Here is a 25,838-nt window from a genome sequence, read left to right as displayed (position 1 = left end):
TTATTTTAATTTGTTAGATTTTGTTAGCACATTTTAATAAACATGTTTGATTTTCTTCTTAATCTCTCTGCTCTGAACTTATAAAGAGTAAGTTTTATGAGTTTTTAAGCATTTAATTTAAGTATGAAGTTCTAGAAAGGGAAAAAGTTGGTTTTATTGTTAATATCAATTTGCATTTATGAAGTAATTAATGGGATGTACATTACACTGTATACATTTTTCCGATTATAAAATATCTATTTTTCAAATAGTATTTAGAATAATCTTTCCTAACATTATTTTGTATTTTTTTAAATTTTATCATAGTTTTTTAATAACTTGGTTTATACATCTTATTGCCCCTTTTGTAAATAATCTAAATTATTTTTTATATTAGATTACCTAAAAATGTAAGACAAAATATACTTGTACAGATTTATTTACCCACGATGTAGCCAAGTATGAGAAAATGTTGACACTTTTATTTTACTCGCTTGCCATTATTTAGCTTTAGCTTATTTTCTTGTTCAAGTTATAAATTATGCTATACCCTGGAGAGAAGTTTACAAAAGGTAATACGGCAGTTTCAACTTCTATCTAGGTGTTATTTTCTAGGTGATCAGTTAAGAAAGATAATGAAGATACATAGAAGAAATTTGATAATCTTTGTATTTCTATAAATTTAATCAAATTTCGAAACTAAAGAGATGCGTGTAAACTAATTTCAACATCAATCTCAATGTTTGAAAAATTTGAATAAGACAGATTTGAAACGATGTAACTGAAAAGAATAATACTGTGAAATTCAGAAAAATATATGCTTAGTTTAAGACTTTATTGAAATAAAACCTATTCAAAATTCCTTCCTAAAAATCACAATTTTAAAGCCAATTTTAAGTCTTACCATCCGCAACCCAGTAATAAATCAGAAGGTGCCAGCTTTGCGTTTGTAATTCATTAAATTGCGTCAAAGTTGGCACTCAAAACACTTTAAACTAATCTTTGTATGTGTTAGGGTGAGTAAAATTAAATATTGAAACTAAACAAAACAACAAGGAATATTTCACTTCATACTTTAAAAGTCATTTTTTCATGTTTATTTTTTTTCTGTCTTTTTGAAACTATGTCCACTCATCTTTTGATACCATCGGCTTTTAGTAAAAAGAAAAATCTGGTAATAGGCTCAAGATATGAAAATCCAAGGAGCAAACCTTGACACTTGGAATTTTTATAAGCAAGATTCCCATCTCCACAATATTTCTTCCATAAGAAAATCAGTGAAAAGGTTTACTGTGTTAAGAAGACAGCAAATAGAAGAAGGAATTGAATGCCAAACTCAATATTTCTTCTATAGGAAAATCAATGAAAAGGTTTACTGTGTTAAGAAGACAGCAAAAAGAAAAAGGAATTGAATGCCAAACTCAATATTTCTTCCATAAGAAAATCAGTGAAAAGGTTTACTGTGTTAAAAAGACAGCAAAAAGAAAAAGGAATTGAATGCCAAACTCAATATTTCTTCCATAAGAAAATCAATGAAAAGGTTTACTGCGTTAAGAAGACAGCAAAAAGAAGAAGGAATTGAATGCCAAATCTTAAACATTAATTAGTTCTATTAATCATTTGCTAAGATCAAAGGTTACGTTAAATTGTATTGTGGTTATGAGAAGATTAAAGTGCTCCTCATCTTCTCCGTATTTGAAATTTTCAGAAACATTTTTATTCTTCCTTTACTTGGTTCATAAATTAAAATGTGATTTTTTTAGTACTCTGAATAAATGTGTAATGCACAACTTTTTTTGGACGTATCTGGATTTCTTACCCTAAAATATAGGGTGTAGCAAAAATCTGGAAAATAGGGTCCCAATAGTTTGGTTAGGAGAGTTGTCTAAATTTCGAAAAAAGTGTTTTCGACTTTTAAAAACTAAAATAATGAAAATTTATAAGTGATGACTAAAAATTATTTCTGCATGGAGTCATCTTCGGATGAACAAATTTTATAATTTTGAGGCAAAATGTTTCAGTTTTCATAAAAAGTTCTAGATATGGCGAAATACGAAAAAAATGGAATGAACATTAAGGATCATTTTTATGACAAAACTATCATATTAGCATTTCTAAGGAGACACTCTTCGAAAATTGAGATTGAGTCCTAGTACGTAAAAATCCGATCATTAGATCAAGAGCTATCTAGGTAAAGTCCTTGTTTTTTCTCTTTTTTTGTGCACTGTACATATTGTCATTTTTAATGCCTCATAGTGCTTTTGTTTTTTTTTTATATATATATTTTAATTTATAATTTCTGTTATATTTTGAGAAAATGTTTAAATGTGCCTGTCTAATTTCATATCACCTTTGATAATTTTCCCTACTTGATAAAAAATATTATTAAGTTTGAGTCTAAAAATTAATCATAAATATTTCATATTTTATGAATAGGGCAATAATTTGGGTATAATGAACAATGAAAACCGTCAATAATTAGAATACGTATCATTTTTATTATATTCTTGATGCCATACATGCTAGACTTCTCCAAAAAAATTTATTAAAGAAATATTTTTGAGGCTTTGCATTATTTAAAAATATAATTTGATATACGTCTTTTTATAAGTTGAAAATCTTTTCTTATTAAAAATCTAGTTCTCATTATAGAGATATTTTAATTCAGTACAAGTTGTTTCAAAATTACACCAGGTGGTATCCAAGTACCCATAACTTATATTTCAAAAGAAGGAGTTCTGAATCTTGTTATGAGCTATATTTATAAAAAGAAGTCTTAATATTATAATCCCATTAAAACTTAATCAAAATCTTAGTACGTTTTATCCAACTTTACTATAATCTCTCTCTCTCACTCTATATATATATATATATATATATATATATATATATACATCTATATCTATATCTATATATATATATATCTATATATATATATATATATACATCTATATCTATATATATATATATATATATATATATATATATATATATATATATATATATATATATATATATATATATATATATATATATATATATATATATATATATATATATATATATATATATATATATATATATATATATATATATATATATATATATATATATATATATATATATATATATATATATACACATCATGTTTTGATTCTCAATTGCGTCTGAAATTTACAGATAAGTTTATTTTTTTTTTAATGAAAAACTACGAAAGTGAAAGATTTGATATTTCCCACCATACCTTTTTTGTATATTAAAGGGATAGAAAATTGTTATACTCATATAAACATAATCTTTAAATAGCAAGATATCAGCTGGCTTAGTGATATTGCAAAAGAAATTGCCATTGATTTCCATTAATCGAGTCTTGGTGTCTTGTAAGATAAAAGACGATTCTCTAATTTAACACTCAATCTTAAGCGATAGAATAAAACGAATGATTTCTTTTCTAGAGAATTGCCCTTATATAAAAATCACATTCATTGTTAAATGAAAGTATTGTTCAAAACTATCATTCAGTGTTTTTTATTGATAAGAAAACAGGTTTTTCGATATTCTCAAATTTAAATGTTTGATTATAAAGGTGGATGCATTACGTGTCTTAAAATGCTTTTAACAGCAAGAAAAAGAGTGCTAGCATCATGTGCTGTGTATAAAAAATAAACAAATATAACGTAAGAACCTGAATTACCTAATGATCGGATGATAATTAATCTAATGAACGGATCTTCACATACTAGGACTCAATTAAATTAACGTGATATGACTATGATAGAAGAAATTTCTAGTACTCTTAATGCATGATGGTTACTAGGACTCTTAATGGCTTAAAAGGGAGACTTTAAATATGCAGACGGTATTTCAAGATAACTGACTAGTTTCAACAACAAATTTTTTAAATAATAATATAAAATTTTAGGAAACTAGTTTATTTGTTTTATTTTGTGCAAGAACTTATAAAACTAGCGAAAAAGTTATCATTTTTATTACTTTCTTTTTATAAGGTCATTTTTAGGAAAAAATAAGGCACTTTTTTGAATAGATGCTAAACACTGTAAAAAATAAAAAAATGCCATCGCCTGAAAATAAAAATCCTTTGAAGATTTTATTTATGAGGCTATCAACTATGCTTTGAACTTTTATCTTTAAAACAAGTGCAGATACTACTGGGTTAGGGATCATTGTAGTTGAAAAAGCGAATTTTTTTAAGACCTGCATAAAAGAAGAAATTCTACATTGTTCTCTTAGTGTGTGAATTAAAACATGTGTACTATAATCATAAACAATGATAAAAAGTTGTAGACAATTATTTTAAAAGCAGAATGAGATATCTTGTTTAAGGTGGTGTGAAATATGAAGAAACCTGATTTGAAATAAACTCATTAAAAGACTTAAAATCACTGTCCATCCACAGTTATCATCTTGCACAAAAACTGCTATAACTTTGTAAAAAGTTAGAGTGAAAACAAAAGTAAATTTTTTTAGAAAGCTAAAAGTACTCAAATTCATATCTTGCTCAAAATCATGTTTTTGCACTAGTAAGATCTTAGCTTAAGTTACGAAATCAGACAAAAAAAAGTACTTTCTGTGCTTAAAGATATAATTTGTTATATGGATTTGATTTTCTGATCTTCAAAATATGGAGATTAGCCGCAATTTGGAAAATATGGTCCCGACAGTTTGGCCTCGAGAGCGAACCAAGGTTTGCACACCTTAATAATCTTTTTTTTTTTTTTTGTCCTTCGCCTTATTACGACAACTTTTTAAGCGTTTGAAGAATTTCATCATACAATTTTAAAAAATCCTTATCCTCAGATGAGTAAATGAAAAACTCTATTTAATTATTAGCTATTATTTTTTATTATTTAATATAATAGAAGCCGAAACTTTTTGGAATATAAAAAACAAACATTTTTATATCATTGCAAAGAACCTAAATTTCCTTACCAAAATACAAAATTCGAACGAAATTTGTTGAAACATAAATGAGAAATTGAATTTTAAATATACGACTTTTTTGAAATTTGATTTCCCAGAAATTATTCGACCAATTTCTTTCTAGAATTTTAAAAAAAGTGTTAAATGCTAATTTATTTAACTTTTATTCTGCCATATTCATTCAAGACAGTCACATAACTATAATAATGAAGGTATTCAAAATGATAACTGTAAAAAAAACAGTTTCAAAACTATAGTTTTAACCTCGCTACCTAGGCCCAAAGCCTATTATAATCCAGAGTAAAATGAGCTTTACAACTGTGATTTATACGAGAAATTTCATTTATATTACTTCCATAATAATATTATTATTATTTAGATGCTTCGAATTTTTCGTTTCAATTAATGAATAAAATAATGACTGTGATAGATGAAATTAAAATTTTTCCGCAGCGATAGAATGAAAGAAGCGTTTTTATTTAATTACTTTTTTTGGATTAATTGAAAGATATAGAAATGCTAATTTATTTATCTAAAATATAATCAATAGAAATGAAAAATTTACACATGTTTTTAAACTGTCAACATTTGTTCTAAAATAACTGTCAATTTGAGGACTTACGATATTTGTTGAAATTTTGTCATTTTTAATCTATTTTTTTCTTGAAATATCGAAAAAGTTGATTTAAAATTTTTTGAAAGTAACAAATACTTATGGACAAAGAAAATTTCTTTAAAAGTAAATAATTAAAAAATCAAGCGCATTTTTCTGTTGCGATGGGAGGCTGTTATAATGGGGGAAAATATTATGTAACTTAACATGTTAGCATTTTAATGACTTTCAATGCATCCAGTGTTCCAATTTTCTTTTATTTCTAATATATAATTGCTACTATTCTCTTCTTTCTTCTTCATAACATTCATATTTTTAATCTAAGAAACTTATTAAACTGCAAAATTGAACTATACAAATTTCTTAATTGTTCAAAATAACTAAATAAATAAAATGATCATCGTTTATAATTGTTTAATTATTCATAATAGATCATTGTTTCGACCTTCAGAAAATGTTTCGACCTTAAAAACACTTTCCTAAATTGAAAAATTAGGACTCACACAAACTATATTAATAATATTTTATATTGGTTTTATTAGAACTTACAAAGTTTTCCGTTTGAGATGGAAAGTAAATCTATAAAGTGTTCGTAATAGACATTCACTGTAAATTTATAAGAAAAAGAAAAGTCAATTAAGTACAATTTGGGTAAGATCGATTAATTTATACATAAAATAAAATTGACTTATAATTAATTTAAATCATATTTTTAGGCAAGTAATGTTTTAGTATGTTTATACTCAAATGAGTCCCATAAGGAAAACTCTGTCATTTAAAAATTTCATATTTAAAATAAAGTTTATTTCACTAAGAAAACAAAGCACTAAAACTGCTTGAAATAGCATTTCAATTTTAATGAAAAAACTCTTTAGGTTTTTTTTAGTTTCTTTTCATTTTTTTTCCAAATATCTCGTAAACAAATTTGAAAGATTGTATTCTTATTGCAAGCCGCTTACCGCATCCATTTAGATAATAACAAAATATATTTTTGAAAAATAGCGTTAGGTATCAAACAGATATTTTCCAAATACCATTTCAACACTCAATTGCGGAAATATAGAATTCAAAATATACAGACCGTCTGATTTCTAAAATACTTCCCCGTCTCACTGTTTGCATCTCATGAATTTTGCATTACTTAATGTAACAGAAAGACTTGCGGAATAAAAAGTCATGAAAAATTAAATCAGTTCAGGTTTTTTTAAAAATACTTTTATTTTTTTACTTTAGTAAAACGCTGTTTTGTGATTTTGTTTGTTAATAATTCCAAACATTACATGACATATAAAATTACACTGATTTTCATTTCAAGTCCCTTTCTCATGTTTTATTTTACAATACATTGCTATATTGAAATTCAGAATTTTTCATGCGTTTAGGAGCGATGGGGAAATAGCAAAAACGTCAAAAATTATACAAGCGTAAATACATGAAACAAAACCAATTTGAAGCGGCTTTCATGCAGTTTCATTATTTATTATAATATTCAATTTTTATAAATTATACAGTGAAATGCTCACTTCAGATCTTGAATATATTATGCAAAATTTTGAAAATGGGAAATTAAGTTGCCACTTGTGATTTATTAAATTCAAAAACAAAATAAAGTCTCATGCCCTGGTAAAAACTGTGAATCTATCTCTCATAATAACTTTTGATCTAATGATCGGACCTAATAATTTTTTATTGAATGCTTTTTAGTAAGCACATATAAGAAAAACAGACACAACCCTAAGAGATTCTTAGCATATTTTTGGTCATTTTAATAACGTAAATTTCTAAGAAAAGTTTCTTGCTGAAAAAAATAGAGCTTAAAAGATTATAGAACTTAAAGATTGTAGTTGAAAAAAATAGAATTTAAAAGATTTCCTGTCCTGTCTTGTTTTTTGTTACACCTATTGGGAAGGAGATAGATTGCCCCTCTTATCTCCTTTAATTCTTCATGAAAAATATGTTTATCTCTACAATGTAAGAACTTCAGGATCAAATTACTGTATAAAGTATCGGCATTTTAACTGTACCATTCGTAAAAATCATTTTTCTATTAACTCCATTTCTACCATAAAATACTGCATCCTAATTTTCACTGTAATATTTATGTAATTAAAGTGATTTAGTGATTTTATGGTAATTATTTTTAAAAATTTCTGTTTTACAGATTTTTTGGTGGTCTTAAATGTTGAAAATGGATTTTACGGTTAAAAGTATCGTCATTCTGAGTACCGGTACTTTTTATCGGTATTTTTAAGTATATATGATAAGGTTTTAAATTGTGAGAGGGTTCGGCATTACTATTCGAGATAGAGAAAGATTGCAAAATATAAGTAATATTTTGAATTTCTTGAAGTTAATAGACAAAACGTGTGCGTCAAAAAAAACGTGAACAAGAATTTTAAAGGAGAATAAATTTCTTCATACCTTAAACAGTTTCATATATTAGTCTCATATATTAATTCCTTAATTCGTCTGTTTTTGATTTGTAACGCTACTCTGTGACAAGGAGAAAATTGAGATTCATAAAATCATCGATTTCAGAAGTAAAAATATGTCAAATGCGTGAACATATTTGTATAATATGCGTCTAAGCATTCATATTATACTTATTTCCTTCATATTGATTTTTTCACAGCTATTGCATTATATATATATATATATATATATATATATATATATATATATATATATATATATATATATATATATATATATATATATATATATACTTTTTTTTTAGTGCTCCTCACACTATTGTATTAATATATTTAGCTTTGGCTTTATTGATACAATATCAGAAAGCACTCTGTTTTGCGGATATAATCGTGTGGGCTGAAGAAAAGATTATATCTTTTTTTTCCGGTTTTTTAATTAACATTTCATTATTTTTTTTTTAAATAAACTGTTGTTTGTTATCTTTTTACTTATAATTTCCCCCCCCCTTTTTTCATATGTCTATTATTTTTCTTTGTTTTATTCTTCGTTATGAACTTATATATATATATATATATATATATATATATCATTTTTGCTTCACTCAGAAAAAAAAATTAATTTTGGTGAAATTATTGTACTGTATGGTATTGGCACTTCTGGTAAAAAAAAGCATAATTCATGTTAACAAAATCATAATATACAGTATTTAAACCAGTCATTTGATTTTTTTTTAGTGTGGTAATGGTGTGGTTTTCAAAATTATAGCTTTTATTACCTCATATTTAGTAAAAAATATAAGACTTAAAAGTAAGTTCAACAAAATTTAACCGGTTTTTATGCTTTACACTAAGGTAACATTTTGTCTAAGGTAACTTATTTAATCTCCTAATATAAAACCATGTTTTATAGTTGATTTAGCCAAAATCATTACCAAAGCATTTTGGCAAAATTACTTATCTTCTTCTTACTCCCGTGAAGCGCGAAACACGGTAAATTTTACCATATTCTCATAGTTTTTATAATAGTTCTTTTGCAGTGTACTCTCATTCAAAATGCATATGTGAATGCAAATGCATATGTGAGAAATGAATGGTTCAGAAATAATAGAAAATGTTAATTAGTCCATAATGCGTTCCATAATGCGGAAGCCAAATATCGTTCAAATTTATTTCAACCTAAATATAGTGTTAATTTGAACCGTATTATCGTACTTTATGATCTTCAATGTGCAATAGTATGGTTAAATTTGAGCAAAAACAGGGCTCAGATAAACACTTTAGTAAGGTCACAGCGAATTTAGATTGCATTTTTATTCAATATACCGATAGTATGGTTTAGTGTTAAACTGAATTACCTGAGAGTATTTCATTCGAAAATATATCTTAAGATTGAAAAATTAAAAATACGCATAATTATTCTTTCTATATAGTACATGACAGTGATCTTTTTCTTTCTTTCGAAAACTAATTATTTTAAATTACTATATATTAATAAAAGAATTATCTATTATTTTCAATTATACAAATTAGGAATATTTAAGGAAAAAAATTTTGTTTCTTACACCTAGATTTTCTATTAAATCGCATAATTTTTGTTTTTATTTCCTTAGTTTTCTTTTCTTTTATTCTCTTTCAGAGCAAAAAATAGCAGAACTAGAGCAAGGATTTCTCGGTTTATTTATATTCATATAAAAATTCATTTACATTCATTTCACCAAAAACTAGTTCTCAATCTTCAAGGCTTATGAATCCTGGAGGGTATTGAATCTATATATCTAACTTTTAATTTATTTTTTCAATTATTTTAAAATCTTTTTCGAAATTATTTATTTAATTAAGTTGATATAAAATCGAAAATAAATTTAGTTGAAGTTTATATCCATTTAATTTGTCTTTAGAATAACGTAAAACAAATGCACTCCGCTGCAATTCGCAGGTATTAGTTTTAACTCAAAGCTCTGGCTAATTTGTTTGACCTTCGATTTAAAATACTTTAAACCTCATTTAATTGGATATTAAATTTAATCAGTGCAGCTTTCAGCTAGTTTGAGTTTGAATTGGAAACTCCAGTTTTCAATTTAATAGTTCTAACTGGAATGCTAAATTAAATAGTGAATTAAAGTAATTCGAAAATTATATTAAACCATTATTACTTTATCATAATTAAATCCAATAGTTTAACTATCGGATTGGAAATTTGATTTTTAAGTTAAGTCATTTCAGAGGAATAATGTTTGAGCACAAGCGGGTTTACTATTTTTATTTTGTTGGAGAAAAACAGCAAACTTTATAAAATTAAAATATTTTTAAAATACAAAGAAATTCAAATTTAAAATTTGTCTTCAATATTTAAAAATAAATTATTCTCAAAAGTAACAAAAAATAATCACCAATCAATCATATTTTGTTTAGGAAACATGAAAAATATTATTTTTCATTAACCAAATAAAAGAAATCTGTGAAAGGAAAGTAAATAATAGCAGTTCATGTGAGTCTTGAATATTTTTCTAATGTTTTAATTTATTATTGTTTATTTAACAAATAATTAACTCATGGTAAATAAACGAAAATATGTGTATACAATATGAAATATATTGCAAAGTGTATTGCAGCGTAAGAGATTTAGAGCTTGCATATTTTAAAACTTTATATGAATGCATCACTTTTGAAGAACAACGTAAATATTATTACACGGAAACGCTTGAACAAAAATTTAATCTATTCTTGCACAATACATATGCACAATATAATCATTACTTAGGGTGTATGTTATGAAATAAATTTTAAATCAAATTAGATTTAATAGATGCAAAGTTTTCATTATCTGTCTTGCATGGATAAAGATATGGAAAATTGGCATATGAAAGATATTTAAAAATAATTGCTACATTTAAGTGGGCGAAATATAAACAAAACTGTTAATGTACAAAATTCCAACATTGGAGTGGGAAAGAATTAAACATTGTAAAGGGGACAGTTTTTATCACTAGAATAATCAAACATTTATGACTAGAATGAGCAAAACTTTATTTTTAATATTGGATGTGGGAAATAGCAACATTAGAAAGAATGAAATGTTCATGAAAAAATTCGCAAAATGTTTGGTCATATGTCAACAAGTTAAATATTAATTTTAATATTTGATATTTTTCAAAAATGTAGCATGATGTTAGTGTTAACTTTTTTTTATATAAACATAACCAAATATAAATATTTATTTATTTATTGTCTAAAAGCATTCTTGAAAATATGTTTGATTAGTTATTATCAACAAGAATATGTTATAGTTATACGAGTTAAATTTGAAAGAACACATTCACTTTATTTACTTAAAATATAATACCTCAAATAAGCAAAATTTGTGAATTTGTCACTAGTCAAAAATTAAATTTGATTCTTTGAGAACCACATTAGGAAGTTAGTTTTGGAGTTAGTTTTTACTCAAACATTAATCAATTGAAAAAAAGGACTTTTAAGAAAAGAATAAATTTAAAACGAAATAAAAAAAAAATAATATTTTAAAATCAAGTAAGAGCTTTGACAGTTGAAAACTAACTCATTAATCAACATAACCATCGTTTTATTTTGAAAACTTCAAGATGTTTCCCTTCTATAAGTCTGTGAATGTAAATTGCAAATTTCTTTCGATTGCATCGAATAGAAACAGGAGCAGATGACAGAAATAGTAAATGGTTACTATATTTCTTTCGAACGAACATTCACTCCATTGTTCATAAAATTGACTGTTCCTCCTTCGAATTTCATTTATTGTTTGACAGTCGTTTGAAAGAAAGTAGTCTTTGGTAAAAATGTTATCTTCCAATATGTATTTTTTACGAGACTTGCTGTTTTAAGATGATTAATTTATATATTGTCATGAAGATTTATTTGACAAATTACATACAAAATATATTTCTTTAAAACTCTAAGAGCTGAATAGATTCATTTCACAAATAATGAAAATGACTGAAAATTTTATATATTTCTGAAGGGTGGAAAAGGTTTTTTCGATTAGTTATAATTATTTAAAGAGGAAAATAATTTAAATTTAATAGGTTACAGAGATCATTAAATATCATCACTCTCACTGAACATAATTTTGAGCAAACATGATCCTAACATCTGCGAACCCTATAATTCTAATTTTTTTTAACTTACTAAAGTTTTAGATTGCAACAATATCTAATCTTTTAAACGAGTTGAAAGTAAGAAAATTGGCAAAAAATAAGTTGTTATATTTTTAATATATTTGGAAATGTTACAAGAACAATAGAGGATAACAAAACGTGTCCCAGATTGCACCCAAAAAGCAATGTTGATAAGAAAACACAAGTTATTAATTAAAGATTAATAATTGTTTGTTTGATTTAAGAAAAAAACTAATTTTTTGAAGGAAAAACTTTTTTATCGTGAAAACATTAAAAATCATACGAACTAATGTCTTAACACAACATTAAGTCAATAAACAAAACTCTGGTCCAAAGTTTCCATTGGAACAAATGTGTTATATAGAACAACAGCTACCTATTTTAATTGATTTCATAGCTAAATTCAGTTCAAATTTATTATTTCTTTATGGCAGTCAGAATTTTTACATAGCTCTAAAATAAACATTTAAGCATTTCTCACTCAGTAGGGGAAAAATGATGTATATTTTCAACTATTTTCATCAAAATCTATCATTAATTAAATTAAAGTAATTTAAATCAATGAAACACAAAATTGGAAAAACAATTGTTTGGCAAAATAAGTCATCTTAACTCAAAACTCCAATATTTGTTAGAAAAGTAAAAATTCATCTGGGGTAAAACGTGACATTTTAGGTAACTTCCTAATTTCACTGTGTCCTTGTTTCATTGTTGGAGCTTAACCATAATATTGTTCAAATATTTGGCAATAAGTTTAACTTTATTGTAATGGTTCTTAAACCTGGTCACGTAACTCTGAACGGAAACAGGGTTCATTTTATGATTCAAGTTACCTATATTATGATTATATGTTAAATCAAGAGCTGTGCTTATATGATGCAATTTGATAGAACTGGGTAATGGGATGTAAAATCTGGATCCACTTTAAAAAAAATACTGTAAAAAGTACCGGTACTCAGGATGTCGGTACTTTTTCCTCTAAAATCATTTTACCAGAATCTGTTACAGAACAAAAGTCTGATATATCGTTGTCTATACAGCAGTAATTATCATAAAAGCACTGAATCACTCAAACTAAACAAATACTTCTGTGAAAATTGCGGTTTAATATTCTAAGGTAAAAATGGACATCCAAAGTGCCGGTACTTTATACCGTAATTTGATCTGGAAGTTTTTACAGTGTTAAAAGGTGAGTGTTTAGCTCAAGAATATTAGCTTGATCAGAAACATCTGAATGAAATGTACCATTCATATGGGTCTGTTGTTTTGGTAAATTATCTAAGACTTATTTTTTAATTATACAGAAATATACAGTTACCAGTTAATAATGTTACAGTTTGATCTTTAAACAGCAAATCACCATTAACAACTTCTTGGATATAAAAAAATACGGAAGGTATTCGTGAAAGAATAACATAAGGACCTGAATGATGGTAATTAATTCCTTCTTCACAGTATATGCTAATGCATTTTCCAACGCAAATACACTTTACAATTTGAAAAAATTTATAAAAAATTGGAATTAATAGTAGATATATAATGTGTAGCGTACTACTCATCACGGCGCATGACGGCGTACTGTAGCGTATCATTCAGTTTCAATTTCTGTTTTTCTTAAGAAAAATAAGTGCATAAATAAAATGTGCTTATTGTAGAATGGTTTCACTTATGTTCTCAAATGTTTGGATCAAAATAGAATATAGTTCAGAAAAAATTGTGTGTCTTATGTTTTCTGCTTGGGTAGAAAACAAAATATATTTTGTCTCGAAATTGTTAGCAATTGTTAAGTTCAAAATCAATCAAAAGTGTTTTTGTTTAACATAATTAACTGTGCATCATAATATAATATATATTTTTTCTTCATTAGGGAAGCCGACTGAAGTATCATGTGAAATGTATATTCGAAGTTTCGGATCAATAAACCCTTCAACAATGGTAAACTATTTAAGATCTTTAATTTTACTCAAGTGTTTTAAAAATCCAAAAAGTTGAGTTTTTCTGCGAAAGATGTGTCCCAAATTTTTGAAAGGCTTGAAATACATTATATTTTTTTAAAAAAAACTATTTAAAATACATCATATCTTTAAATCAAATTTTCTTTCTTTAACTTTATCCTTCTACTATTTTATGCAAACAAAATCAATCCTAGTACTCATCTTGATTTTCGCTATTTTTTGTTCGATTTTCAAATAGTATCGTTTAACAAAAAATCTGAATCATGTTTGCAAGCATATTTTATTATATTTTCTAAACAAAAATATTAGCGTTCTAAATATTTTATAATTTTTTGCATACAAAAAATGAAGAAATTATAGAATTGTTTATAGAATTTAAGCAAATTTCGTAATAAAAACATTTGAGAAAAAAAATCAACTAAAAGAACGCATTCTTGGAAAAACTTCCATTTTTCGTTCATTTCAAATAAAAATTTAAAAGTATTATAATTAATAAATATTTTAATTTATAAATATTTAATGCAAACCTTATTTTAGCAACATCTCTCAAACAAAAACAATCCCATTTGCATGCTTGAATAAAGTTAGATTCTTCTTCCATCTCATTTTGCATTATTAATTAAATTGTTAATTTAATTTAATTTGCATGTTTGTTTTTAAAGGTATATTTAAAGCAGGAAAACTTTTTTCACCAAACTGATAATCAAACAATATTTCGGCTACCAAAGCTGCAATATTTAGCTTTAGTTAAGATAGTTGTGTTTAATGGTTTAATATTTTTTTTAATTATTAATACAACTTAATATTCATTTGAATAGGTATTAAAGTTTTTATGATAAATTTATTTTTTGTACTTTTTACCTTGATTTGATCTGGAAATTTTTACTATGTAATGGTTACTTATTTTAATTGTTTTTCATGATGTTTTAATGGTAGAGCGTTATTTATTTACATTATTATATGTTATGGTTTTTTCAACAGGTAATTTATGGCGTGTAATGTATAGAATTTCCATTAAAAATTCAAAAAAGCAGTGATAATCAACCTCAGAGAAATTAATTAATTTCGCAACTGAAAAGCATAAAAAATTTATGATTTTTTTCGATAAAATGACGAGAAACAAAACTTTCGGGCTTTAAGTAGACATACACGAACATGTATAACGATTTAACTTTACAGAAATCTACTCGTTCAATAATCTCTCTCTCGTTTCTCATCACGCTTCGAAAATTATCGGGAAAAGTATTGAGAAACACATTTTTTCAACTATTTGCTTGGACAGATATATGAATATAAAATTACTTGCTTTTCTTCATTTATAACTAAATTGTTGAAAAAAGTTTTTTACAGTCTTCTGAAAATCGACTTTATGATTTCAAAAAAGACATGTATATAATTTCCTATGACTTGTTTCATAAATTCTAAACTTTATTTATCTTGAAGCTAATTTAATATGTGTAATGTATTTTCTTCTTGAAGGCAACTACATTTTAAAAAAGCTACTTATATGATAGTTAAAAGAAGTATTGTCTTATATGAATGATTTAGAAAAAAAAACAATTGTAGTTCCTAATAGAATTTTTATGATAATATTTATATGCATTAAAATATTTTATCCTTGAATATCGATAGTATTCATCTTGGTTCTCAAAAATTTCAAACAGAACAAAAAAAATAAGGTTATTTACCGAAAATTGAAAAATCAAATTTTTGATAAGGAAACTTTTTAACTATTACTGGACACAGGTGGTCATGCCCAGAATTTTATTAGCTTTTATTAGTTTTTTACATCGGGAAAAAAATTTTATAGATAGATTTTCCATCGAATTTTTATAGATTTTTCTTTCCTTTTTCATCAAATTTTTATAAATTGCAATATCAAGAGAAGTATGGATTACAGCTCTTTTATTCAGCTTTTAAAACTGACTAAAAATACATGAAATCATTTGTGTTGAGGTATCTAATATTAAATATGTAGTATCTTGATATATATCTTAAATAATATCAATAACAGTAATCATTAGAAAAACAAATCAGCAAAATAATGCATAATACAGACTAATCGGGCAAAAATTAAAGTTGTTTTATCAGAAACGAAAGTTCCTTAATGGAATAGGCTAATTATTGCAAAGAGTGTAAGAAATGGGTCATTGATTACATGTTCAAAGAATATTCGCGTTATTTCAACTCCCTTAATTACAACCATCGTAGTTTTATCGATTTTATGAGCAAAAAATATTTTGCAAAGAAACTTAGAAGCAACAATAAAATCACATTCCTTTTCAAAAAAAATATTTTTTGTTAATGTTATGAAAATTTCTTTTAAATCTGCGAGAAAAATTTAAGAACGTTTAGATTTTCATTTCGTTTTACCATTCATTTTCACATTCTTACATATTGTCGTTAAGTAGATAAAGGGAGACAGAAAATCTGGTAAAGTTACTATATTGCATGGCTATGACATTTATGGTAAAAAATATAATTTTGGTAATAAGAACCAAAATATACGGTATTTTAACTATTAATTTGGTAATTTATTCGTACATACCATAACAGTTTACCTCAAATTCTGATTTTTAAAATTATATTTCTTATTACCACGCATTCAATAAAAATTAAAAAGTCAATTTAACCAAATAAATGGTTTTTATGCCATTTTCTAAGATATTAAAATGAAATTACCGAGTTTTGTCTCTTATTTTTATTGCTTATTTTATGAAAATCATTATTATTAATGCGCTTCAGTAAAAATTCTAAAAACTTTTCGGTGTTCTCAAAGGTAACTTTTGCCATACTGTGGAAATTTTGACCGGGAAAATATATGAGCTTTATTTCGATTGCAATTTATTTAATCCAGAATACTGACAAAGCAAAAACATTTAAAAACTTTCAACTAACCAACTCCTTTTCAATGCAATTTTATTTTCAAAGGAATTTCAGATTGCTTTTGAGCTACCTTGAATGCCCTTAATTAGAAAATAATGTTTGGAAACATAACGGTAAATAAAACTTTGTAACGAAGGATTCTATAAACTAATTAACTTCAAAACAGACTCTGAACCAACAAAAAGTTTTTCTCCAACTGCTGATTAAAATTTGTACGTTTTAACTACCGTATTAAAAGAATCTTTTTCAAAATACGTTAAGAAAATAAAAACTTTTATTTCACTAAAGTTGTTTCTTACGTCGACGTGAACCGAAGTTCAAGAGAATTCCAGTCAAATGTATTATACACATTCACAAAGTGACTTCCTAAACAGTCAGAACCACGATTCAAGTGTTTGGAAGAAACAGTAGCAAGAAAAACAAAAGATAAAACCTCTAATTCCGAGGATCAGACAGTAAATGGGAAAAGACTTTCTTCTAAAGTCCTTTAAATCCGATTTTATAGAATCGGGTTTGAGTTCATAGTGATTTCAAAAAGTCTATCTCTTTTAAGACACTTAAAATCTTTTGACTTCATTTTAAGCTTAAAAGTGAAAGGTGTTTCTACTTTTATACTTTAAATAGACCAATAGAAATTAAATCAGAAAATTTATTATTAAAGAAAAATAAACGAAACTGTTACTAAACTTTAAAAATTAAAAAAAAACTTGTATGTCTGTTATTTTTTTATTTCAAAACACCGTCAAAAACATTTGCATTTTAAATACCAATTTTACGAAGTGTTTTGAATTGGTTGAAAAATAAGTGGTTTATTTTAATTAGGATCCTGCAATAAAAAAACATTTTTTGCTGTTATGTTTCTAACTATTGTCACTGTAAATCAGTAGAAACGTCGTTTTAGATACTTAGATATATATTTTCATACATAATTATTTTGCGATCATTAACTGTAATAATGTACTATAATCAATAACTCATTTAATGTAATTCCCAAAATCCTCTTTTAGGTTATAATTCGCTTCGCGCACTATAGAGAATTCCGGATTAAATTACAGTATAAATTACCAGCATTTCGGGTTCATCATCCAATTGTAACCAATAAAACCAATTGTACCGTAAAATCCATTTTACCGTAAAATCTCATCCGTATATCGGAATATTTTTGTCTTAGCATGTTCCTGTAAATATGGATTTCACAATAAAAGGTATCGGAACCCTGAGTTTCAGTACTTTATACCGTAATTTGATCTGTAATATCTTAATGTTTAGCACCGCTTTTTTATTTTGTATAAACTTTGTATGAAATATGAAATACTCCTACTTCTGTATGAAATATGGAGTAAACTTTTAATTCATTTTTTAGTACAGGTATCAAAACGTTATAAAAAATTTTAATGTTAGTTGTTATAATTGTTTAAAGTGCTCAAGTAAAGAACTAATGTTTGAAAATTTCCCCATTAGGATTAAATTTGAAAAAAAAGCGAAAAATTAAGCAAAGATAAAGGTAGGAAAATGTGTTTTGCAAATATTTACATTAGGAGGTCTAAATTTTCAACTAGTCTTCTGTTTAGACCTTTGTGACCAACCATCGATTCCAGATTTCAGAGTCAACCTACTGCTTCGAGCGTCTAATATCTAAATTCATCAAGAAATGTGTTTAGTAAAAAAGATAATTTTAATAATTGATGTAAATAAATTTAAATTGCGGCGTAAATATAACAATGTTTAAGTATATTTTGTCTTATTTGTTAAATTAAGTCATTGTCAGCACTAAATTAAATCTTTGGTATAGCTCAAGCGGGTTCCTCAACCAGGAAAATCACCTCTTATAGCACATCGAAAGTGTAAAAATATGATCATTAACTTAAAAGTTACATAAAAGGGCTTTTATAATTTCATTTTAGCTTTTCATTTACTCATTTTAAGCACTACACAATATCAAACTTTGCAAAGAAATTAACCTAAGAAGAATCAGTAGAAATTACAATGTTTCTCCTTCAATCGAACAATAAATAAATTCTTTATTTTACTATCCAGAGGCCATAACTTATAGATTTATTAAAACATTCTATCACAACGGACTTATTGATTATCAGTTTAACGTTATAGAGCTATAAAAAGCCAAACCGATGCTTCTGTAACTCTCAACTGATAAAAGAAATAACACTTTTCTAAACAGTGTCTGAGGCTTTTGAAACCTTTAGGGAACGAATACTGTTAGTGACATTTGTTTATAAGAAATAAAAGTTGCAATCCTGTCATCGAGTCAAATTTTTCTTCCTTCGGGCAGTTTTCTGTATTTTTTGGTGGAAACATAAATTTTTCTTTTTTACGTAAGAAAAATATGCGTCTTACATTACAATCAATATATCAGATTGTGTCATGTCATAGCTTTAAGCCAAATGAATTTAATAAAGGAAGTTCGACAAGATTAAAAGAAATAATTTTCGACGCTTTACACATCATAATAGAAAATTCGAGAAAGAAGGAAAACTAAGCTGCAAAGATCATCTACAGAAATATGCATCAAATTAGCAATAAATTTGCATTGCATTAGAAATATTGACAAAAATTAAAATTGGTTTTATTTAATTTAAAATGCTAAATCTTTCACTTTAAGGATAGTTTATTTGTAAAAGTATTCCTTCGTACGTCAAAACTTAAACTACAAATTGAACATCTTTGAAATGCTAAACTTCAATTCATGGTTTTCAGGGAATTTTGAAACATTTTTTGCAATATTTTATGCATAAACACAGTAAATTATTTTTTCCGGAAAGAGAATTGGAAAAAAAACCCTACTGAAAAGCAAAATTAAATCATTACACAAATTCCACAACTCCAAATTAAATTTCTTTAAATAACAATAATAACATTCGCTTCAATATTTATAAAAATAATATGTATACAGTTCAATATTAAAGAAGATTTTATTATTTCAAAATCTGCAGGATATTAAAACTAATTAACTCATTTTTCGCATGTGTGGGCATGTGAGTAAAGCTTAAACAGTTTTACTAATAATGATATTTAAATAGAAGTAAAAATAAAGATTTACGTAAACAAAGAAATTTGAAAATAACAAAATATTTATGTAAACAAATGCAATGAAACGAGTGCCAAAAAAGTAAGACTTTTCAACTTTCCCCTAACATATGTTTAGCAAATAAATAGTAATGAATTACTTAATTTTAATAATATAATCCTATAATGTAACGCCTAAAAAATTTTATAATTACAGCAATTTATTAAGGCTCACTAAGCAAACATGATTCGTAATAATATAACTCTGTTTGAATACATAATTATTGCTCAACTATTTGTATTATTAAGAACTGCTGCCTACTCGAAAAAAGGTATTTAAAACATGTTTCTACTTGTTGTGTATATGACCAAAAATAGAAACAGTAAGAATACAAAGCGTCAAAACAACTTATTTACATATAATATATCCAAAATAGACATTTAAATCACACAAACGCAATAAAAACAAAAACAAGAAGAGTCCAAAAACAAATTCTGTGTTTGTATCTCTTTTTTTTATTCATTTTATCTACCCCATAAGAATTGAACTATTTCCCAAATTATTATTGTATATATATATATATATATATATATATATATATATATATATATATATATATATATATATATATATATATATATATATATATATATATATATATATATATATATATATATATATATATATATATATATATATATATATATTCATCAAATTACCATCTGAATTCTCCAAAATGATACAACACTAATGAACGCGTACAGATCCCATTTATTTTATTCCTAGTACAGTGCAATTTAGAAAATACAAACATCAAATAAATTTAAAACAAAAATGTGTATTTAAAATTAGATTGTTTTATTCAATCATGAATATAGTTAACTAATGAAACATAAATAAATTTCTTTGACCATAAATAAAAATTTATTTTAGACTCGAAGTAGAGAATTATAATTTTTCAACAAATTCAAAGGCATATAATTATTCAGACGTACCTATTTAACTACCATCTCGAAATTTTTTTATTATCCTGAAGGTACCAAATTATCATTTTATTTTGTGATCAAATAATTATTAATACGAAAAAAACGAGCACTTATTTAAAAAATGCCTAGATTGCTAAGGTATATAATAATAGTATAAAGATACACCCTGTTTCAGTAGCAAAACTTTTTTTTATTATTTTTTGAAACTTTCACAAACCAGAATTTAATAAAATATAAAATGCTTTTTCCTATTAAAAATTTATTTTAAAATCTAAGTTGAAAAATTTCATGTTTAATAAAGAAAGTATGATATCTTCTTTCAAGTCTAATGTCTCCCTGATGGAGGCTGTTGCGAAGAAAATGAAATTTTTTAAAGAAGCAGGTGATGCAAATTACCTTCCTAACCCAATTAAAAATATAAATATACTTCTCAAACTACGTTATTTTGTTAAAAAAATCTATAATTGTTTATTTATCATCACATATTAAGTTTTACATACTTAAAGTGTAAGTATGTATCATTTTATAGCGTGCATGGAATAAATCATACGACACAAAATGATCATTATAAAATTTCTTAACGAAACGGGGAATCAAGGATGTTTTTCTAAATGACCCATTTCAATTTATTATTCTAAGTTTAAAAGTAAGAAATTTTTTTTATTAATATTAAAATGTTGAAGTTTCTCACATAAAAGACTACTTTTGGTAAAAATGTCAACTTTATTAAAGCATAAACTTTGATTTATGGTTTGTCTTAAACTTATTTATGCACCTTTTATTTCACTAAAAAAATTTGCAAGTATTTTAGAAACATTTTAAGCCTTCTTTTAACAAAATACTATTCTACAGCCTATAAAAATACAAGCTCAACTATAATGTTCATAATTGCATTTCAATATAAATTTTGCTCATTCTTTAATTACGTAGGAAATTATTTACTGAAATATTTCTTAGACTGAAGATTTTTGTACAATTTATTGGGTGGAATTTTTAAAAGAAATCTATTTTAGAAGTACTGATTCCACATCTGAATGTTAAAACAATTTTTGATACACTTATCAGCCCTCCATCAGAGATTATAAACTCAAATTTTAAAAGAAAAAAAATTTTTTTTTTGAAGATATATGTTCTAATAGTCGTTTTGGAATCAGGGAGTTTTAAATTGCATCAATTTTATGTGTATTCAATAATTATGTCCTAAAGCTGAATTTAAATATTTAAGCTCTTATTATTATATTAAGCACTTATAAGCTCTTAGTAGGAATGACGTAGCATGGCTCTATATGTAGCATGATTTGAACTAAGCAAATACTTCTTAAAATTTGATGCTAACTTTTTGATCTGAAGCAAGTTTCAAATTAATCCCTTGTTTCAAATAATTATAAAAAATTCTCAAGATGAACTCCATTATGTTACATATAAATATGCTCATACAGTGAGTAAACAATCCCTCCTAAAAATGTTGAATACTTATTTCCTTGAAACATACTGGTATTTTCTTGAAAAAAGCAGTGGCGCTCACTTTGAAATATGGAACAAGTTTCAAATGAATTACTCATTGTGAAAAAATATTTAAAAAAAATCACAAAATGTCCATTATTACATTAACCATATATATGCACTCAACGTGGCACAGTACAAATAATGGCATGGTCAAGTAAGCATCTAATGTTTAGAAAATACCCATAAATGTGAAGAAATAAATATCCAAAATTTTTAAGAAGCATTTTTAGACCAAAGTTGACATGTAAGTGCTACGTAAGTGCCACGTAAAATGCACACATATATAGTGGATAATGAGGATTATAACCAATGAGGGTATATTTTAAAACTTGTTTCAGAACACAAAGTAAGTGTCAATTTTTTATCAAAAATACCAATAGATGGGAAAAAATTACCCAAAATTTTAAAGATATATATGTGCTTAGTAAAAACCCTGCTACGTTAAGTGCATTATTATAGTTAACATAATGAAGGATATATTCCGAATATTTTATAATTTTTTACAATGAGGAAAACATTTGAAACTTGATTAAAATTAAGAAACGATCGTCAATTCTTTCAAAAATAGCCGTATATGTCAAAAATAGTTAACTGAAAATTTATTAGAAGCAATTTTTAGTGCAAACAAGTATACGTGAAGAGCATGCATTTAAAAATGAAGGAGGACACTTTGAGAACTTTTTGTAACTTTCTCTAATTAGAAATTCATTTAAAACTTCTTTCAGATTGCAAAATAGTGTCAAATTTTTCAAAAAATAACCATATATGTGAAGAAATAAATACCCTAACCTTTTAAGAAGCATTTGCTTAGACCAAACCATGTTACGTCATCTCTACTAAGAGATTGTTAGCAGGGTTGAACTCTCATCCATACTGTGGAAGTTGGGTGTAGTACTCATCCTATTGGAGAGAGGTCATCGATCCGAAGTGGGTGAAGAGCTTATCCCATAACACTATAATAAGAGAGATCATCAAGCCTTAGATGGTCGAGTGAGGTGCTCATTTTTTTCCCTACTAGCATAGTCTCTTTATGAAAAAATATTTATACAGGTCTGATTCTCGCCATTATGGTCTCAATATTTATTTTCTATAGGATTATGAAGTTGATTTGTACTTAAGGCAAAAATGGTATGATGAGAGACTAAAGAAACCTGAAATGTCCAGACCTTTGGATTTGAATGATCCTAAACTTGTTCAACGTATATGGAAACCAGAAGTATTTTTTGCCAATGCTAAACATGCTGAATTTCAATACGTGACAGTACCTAATGTCTTAGTTCGAATAGACCCTAGTGGATATTTGCTGTACATGCTCAGGTATTTCTATATCTTATTATTTAGATTAACTTCCGACACTGTCAGAATTTTCATTCTTAATTTATGGTAAAATAACCGGCAACATTTTATTAAACTGGTCCATTTAATTAACTGTAAAGCTTACGGTAAAGAGCATCGTTTATTTTAATGGTTTTGAAACCATTTGTAACTAGTATGGTTAAAAAATCATGAATGCAAAGCTATACGATTTTTTTTTACCATTTACAACAAAATTGTAAGAAAGAACTTTTAGAGAGTGCAGGTTACTGAAAACTCTTTATGAGTTGAAGGGAATGGAGGAAATTTTGTGATGTCAACTCTGAGACTTAAACCCCCGTTCTGTCGGTCATGGGATTAACAGATCAGTCCTCTTGGCTAAAATATGTACTCATATCTGCAACGAACTAAGTGGCTTCATGAGGTCGGACTAGTTCGTGCAATAAAATTCTAGTGGTTTAAATGTATTAGGTAAGAGCCATAAATAAACTGCTTTTCTCATACTTAACAGTCTGAATACCATCTTATTTATGGTTATTTGACTGTTTTGTTTGAATATGGTAAAATAACAAATGAATAAGTTGATATTTGACCAATTTTTTAGAAATTTCGAACAGTGTAGTTTACCATATTTTTCGTTAAAATCTTTGCATATAAATTATTCTATTCAAACAATACAAGTTACAACTAAGTATTTGATACCTAATAGATTTTAATTCTTAGTAAAACACAAAATTTCTTATTCTTAGTATTCCGAAATATTTTTACTGTATTTCCACATCAACTGAAACACTACGAGTACAGACATTTTCATTCAAACATGCATGCATCTTTTTTATTCTATCATTCAAACAACTTTGAAAATGTTTCATATTTCTTATAATTCATTTGGAGGACCTTAACATACAGAAGAAAAGAAAAAGTTCAAAAACATGGTTTGAAATAAAAACTACAAAATTATATATTTTTTGTAAAGGCGTGAATTTTTTCAATCTTATATTTGCATTGTAACAGTTTTGCTTTGTAGGAATAATGATAAACAAGTCAATCTTATTCAGTCAATCAAAAGAAACAACAAATAAAATATTATTTTGTGCGGAATAATGGTAACAATGGTAACTAAAACTTTTGAAAAAGATATTACTTACTAAAAAACCATTTTAATGTAACCTAAAAAAAATTCCTTTACAAAACAAGTTAATATATATGAAAGCGAATGGAATATAATTATAAAAAAAGTTACTTTTTAAAGTGAAATCTGCTAGCAAATAGTTTATTTGAGAAAAATATGTCAAGAGGCTTTCAAAAGAGTAAGATTAATAACAGAAAACTTTGTCTTTTTTCTGTTGAATTTGCTCCTTCAACGACTGAAGCCACTGTATCTCATTTTATCACACCGAAATAGATTTTATCTTACAAGACTTTGGATGCATTGAAAGAACATTGTTTTCTAAAGTTAAGTTTTACAAGAAACCTCATAAAACTTAAATGATGTCCGCAAGTATATTTACTCTTAAATTTACTGTTAGCGAAAAAGACACGAGTAATTTGTTTTCCTTTTTTTATGGATGGTTCCGCGCAATATCTTTTTTTATGAATGAGAGCAGAAATGGCTAACTACTGCGATGTCATTTTCCACGCTTCCTGTAATATGATCATTACAGTTACAGTGAAGTATGATTTCAAAAATATAGTATGATTTATTGCAAAATAAAAAGTTAAATGTTTCGTGATATAAAGTTTAAAAAAAATTAAACTGAAAGCTTTTAAGAATGATAAATTTCTTTAAAACCCTTTCATTTTATAATATTCATTACGTATTGAAAAAAATTAAAGCTTTATATTATTACAGCGAGAACTACTTGTCTTATTAATACTTAAATTTTAAAGGATTTTGCTATGCAAAATGTGTAAACAAACGAGAATTTAATTACACTATTACACTTTTCATTCTAAAATTACGGTAAGATAAATGGCAGCAGTCGGCCCATCCAATTAAGCGCAAAGTTTACAGTAAATAAAAATTTTTACTTTCACAGTTTCAAAGCCTATT

The 25,838-nt window shown here is 25.9% G+C and overlaps 1 protein-coding gene across 1 annotated transcript in view; it reads left to right on the top strand.

The window, feature by feature from the left end:
* Window positions 1-25,838, top strand: part of LOC107456705 (glycine receptor subunit alphaZ1-like) — a 150,074-nt gene that overhangs the window by 82,763 nt on the left and 41,473 nt on the right. The window contains exons 3-4 of the mRNA XM_016074642.5: window positions 13,981-14,048; window positions 23,565-23,788. Of these exons, the coding sequence (XP_015930128.2) occupies window positions 13,981-14,048; window positions 23,565-23,788 (292 nt within the window). The remainder of the gene's footprint in view (window positions 1-13,980; window positions 14,049-23,564; window positions 23,789-25,838) is intronic.

This window comes from Parasteatoda tepidariorum, chromosome 11, assembly GCF_982258835.1.
Source record: "Parasteatoda tepidariorum strain Cologne lab strain chromosome 11, Ptep-v5.0, whole genome shotgun sequence".
In the NCBI taxonomy this organism is placed as follows: domain Eukaryota; kingdom Metazoa; phylum Arthropoda; class Arachnida; order Araneae; family Theridiidae; genus Parasteatoda; species Parasteatoda tepidariorum.
Note: the sequence above shows the minus strand (reverse complement) of the source record. Positions and strands in the feature narration are given on the sequence as shown.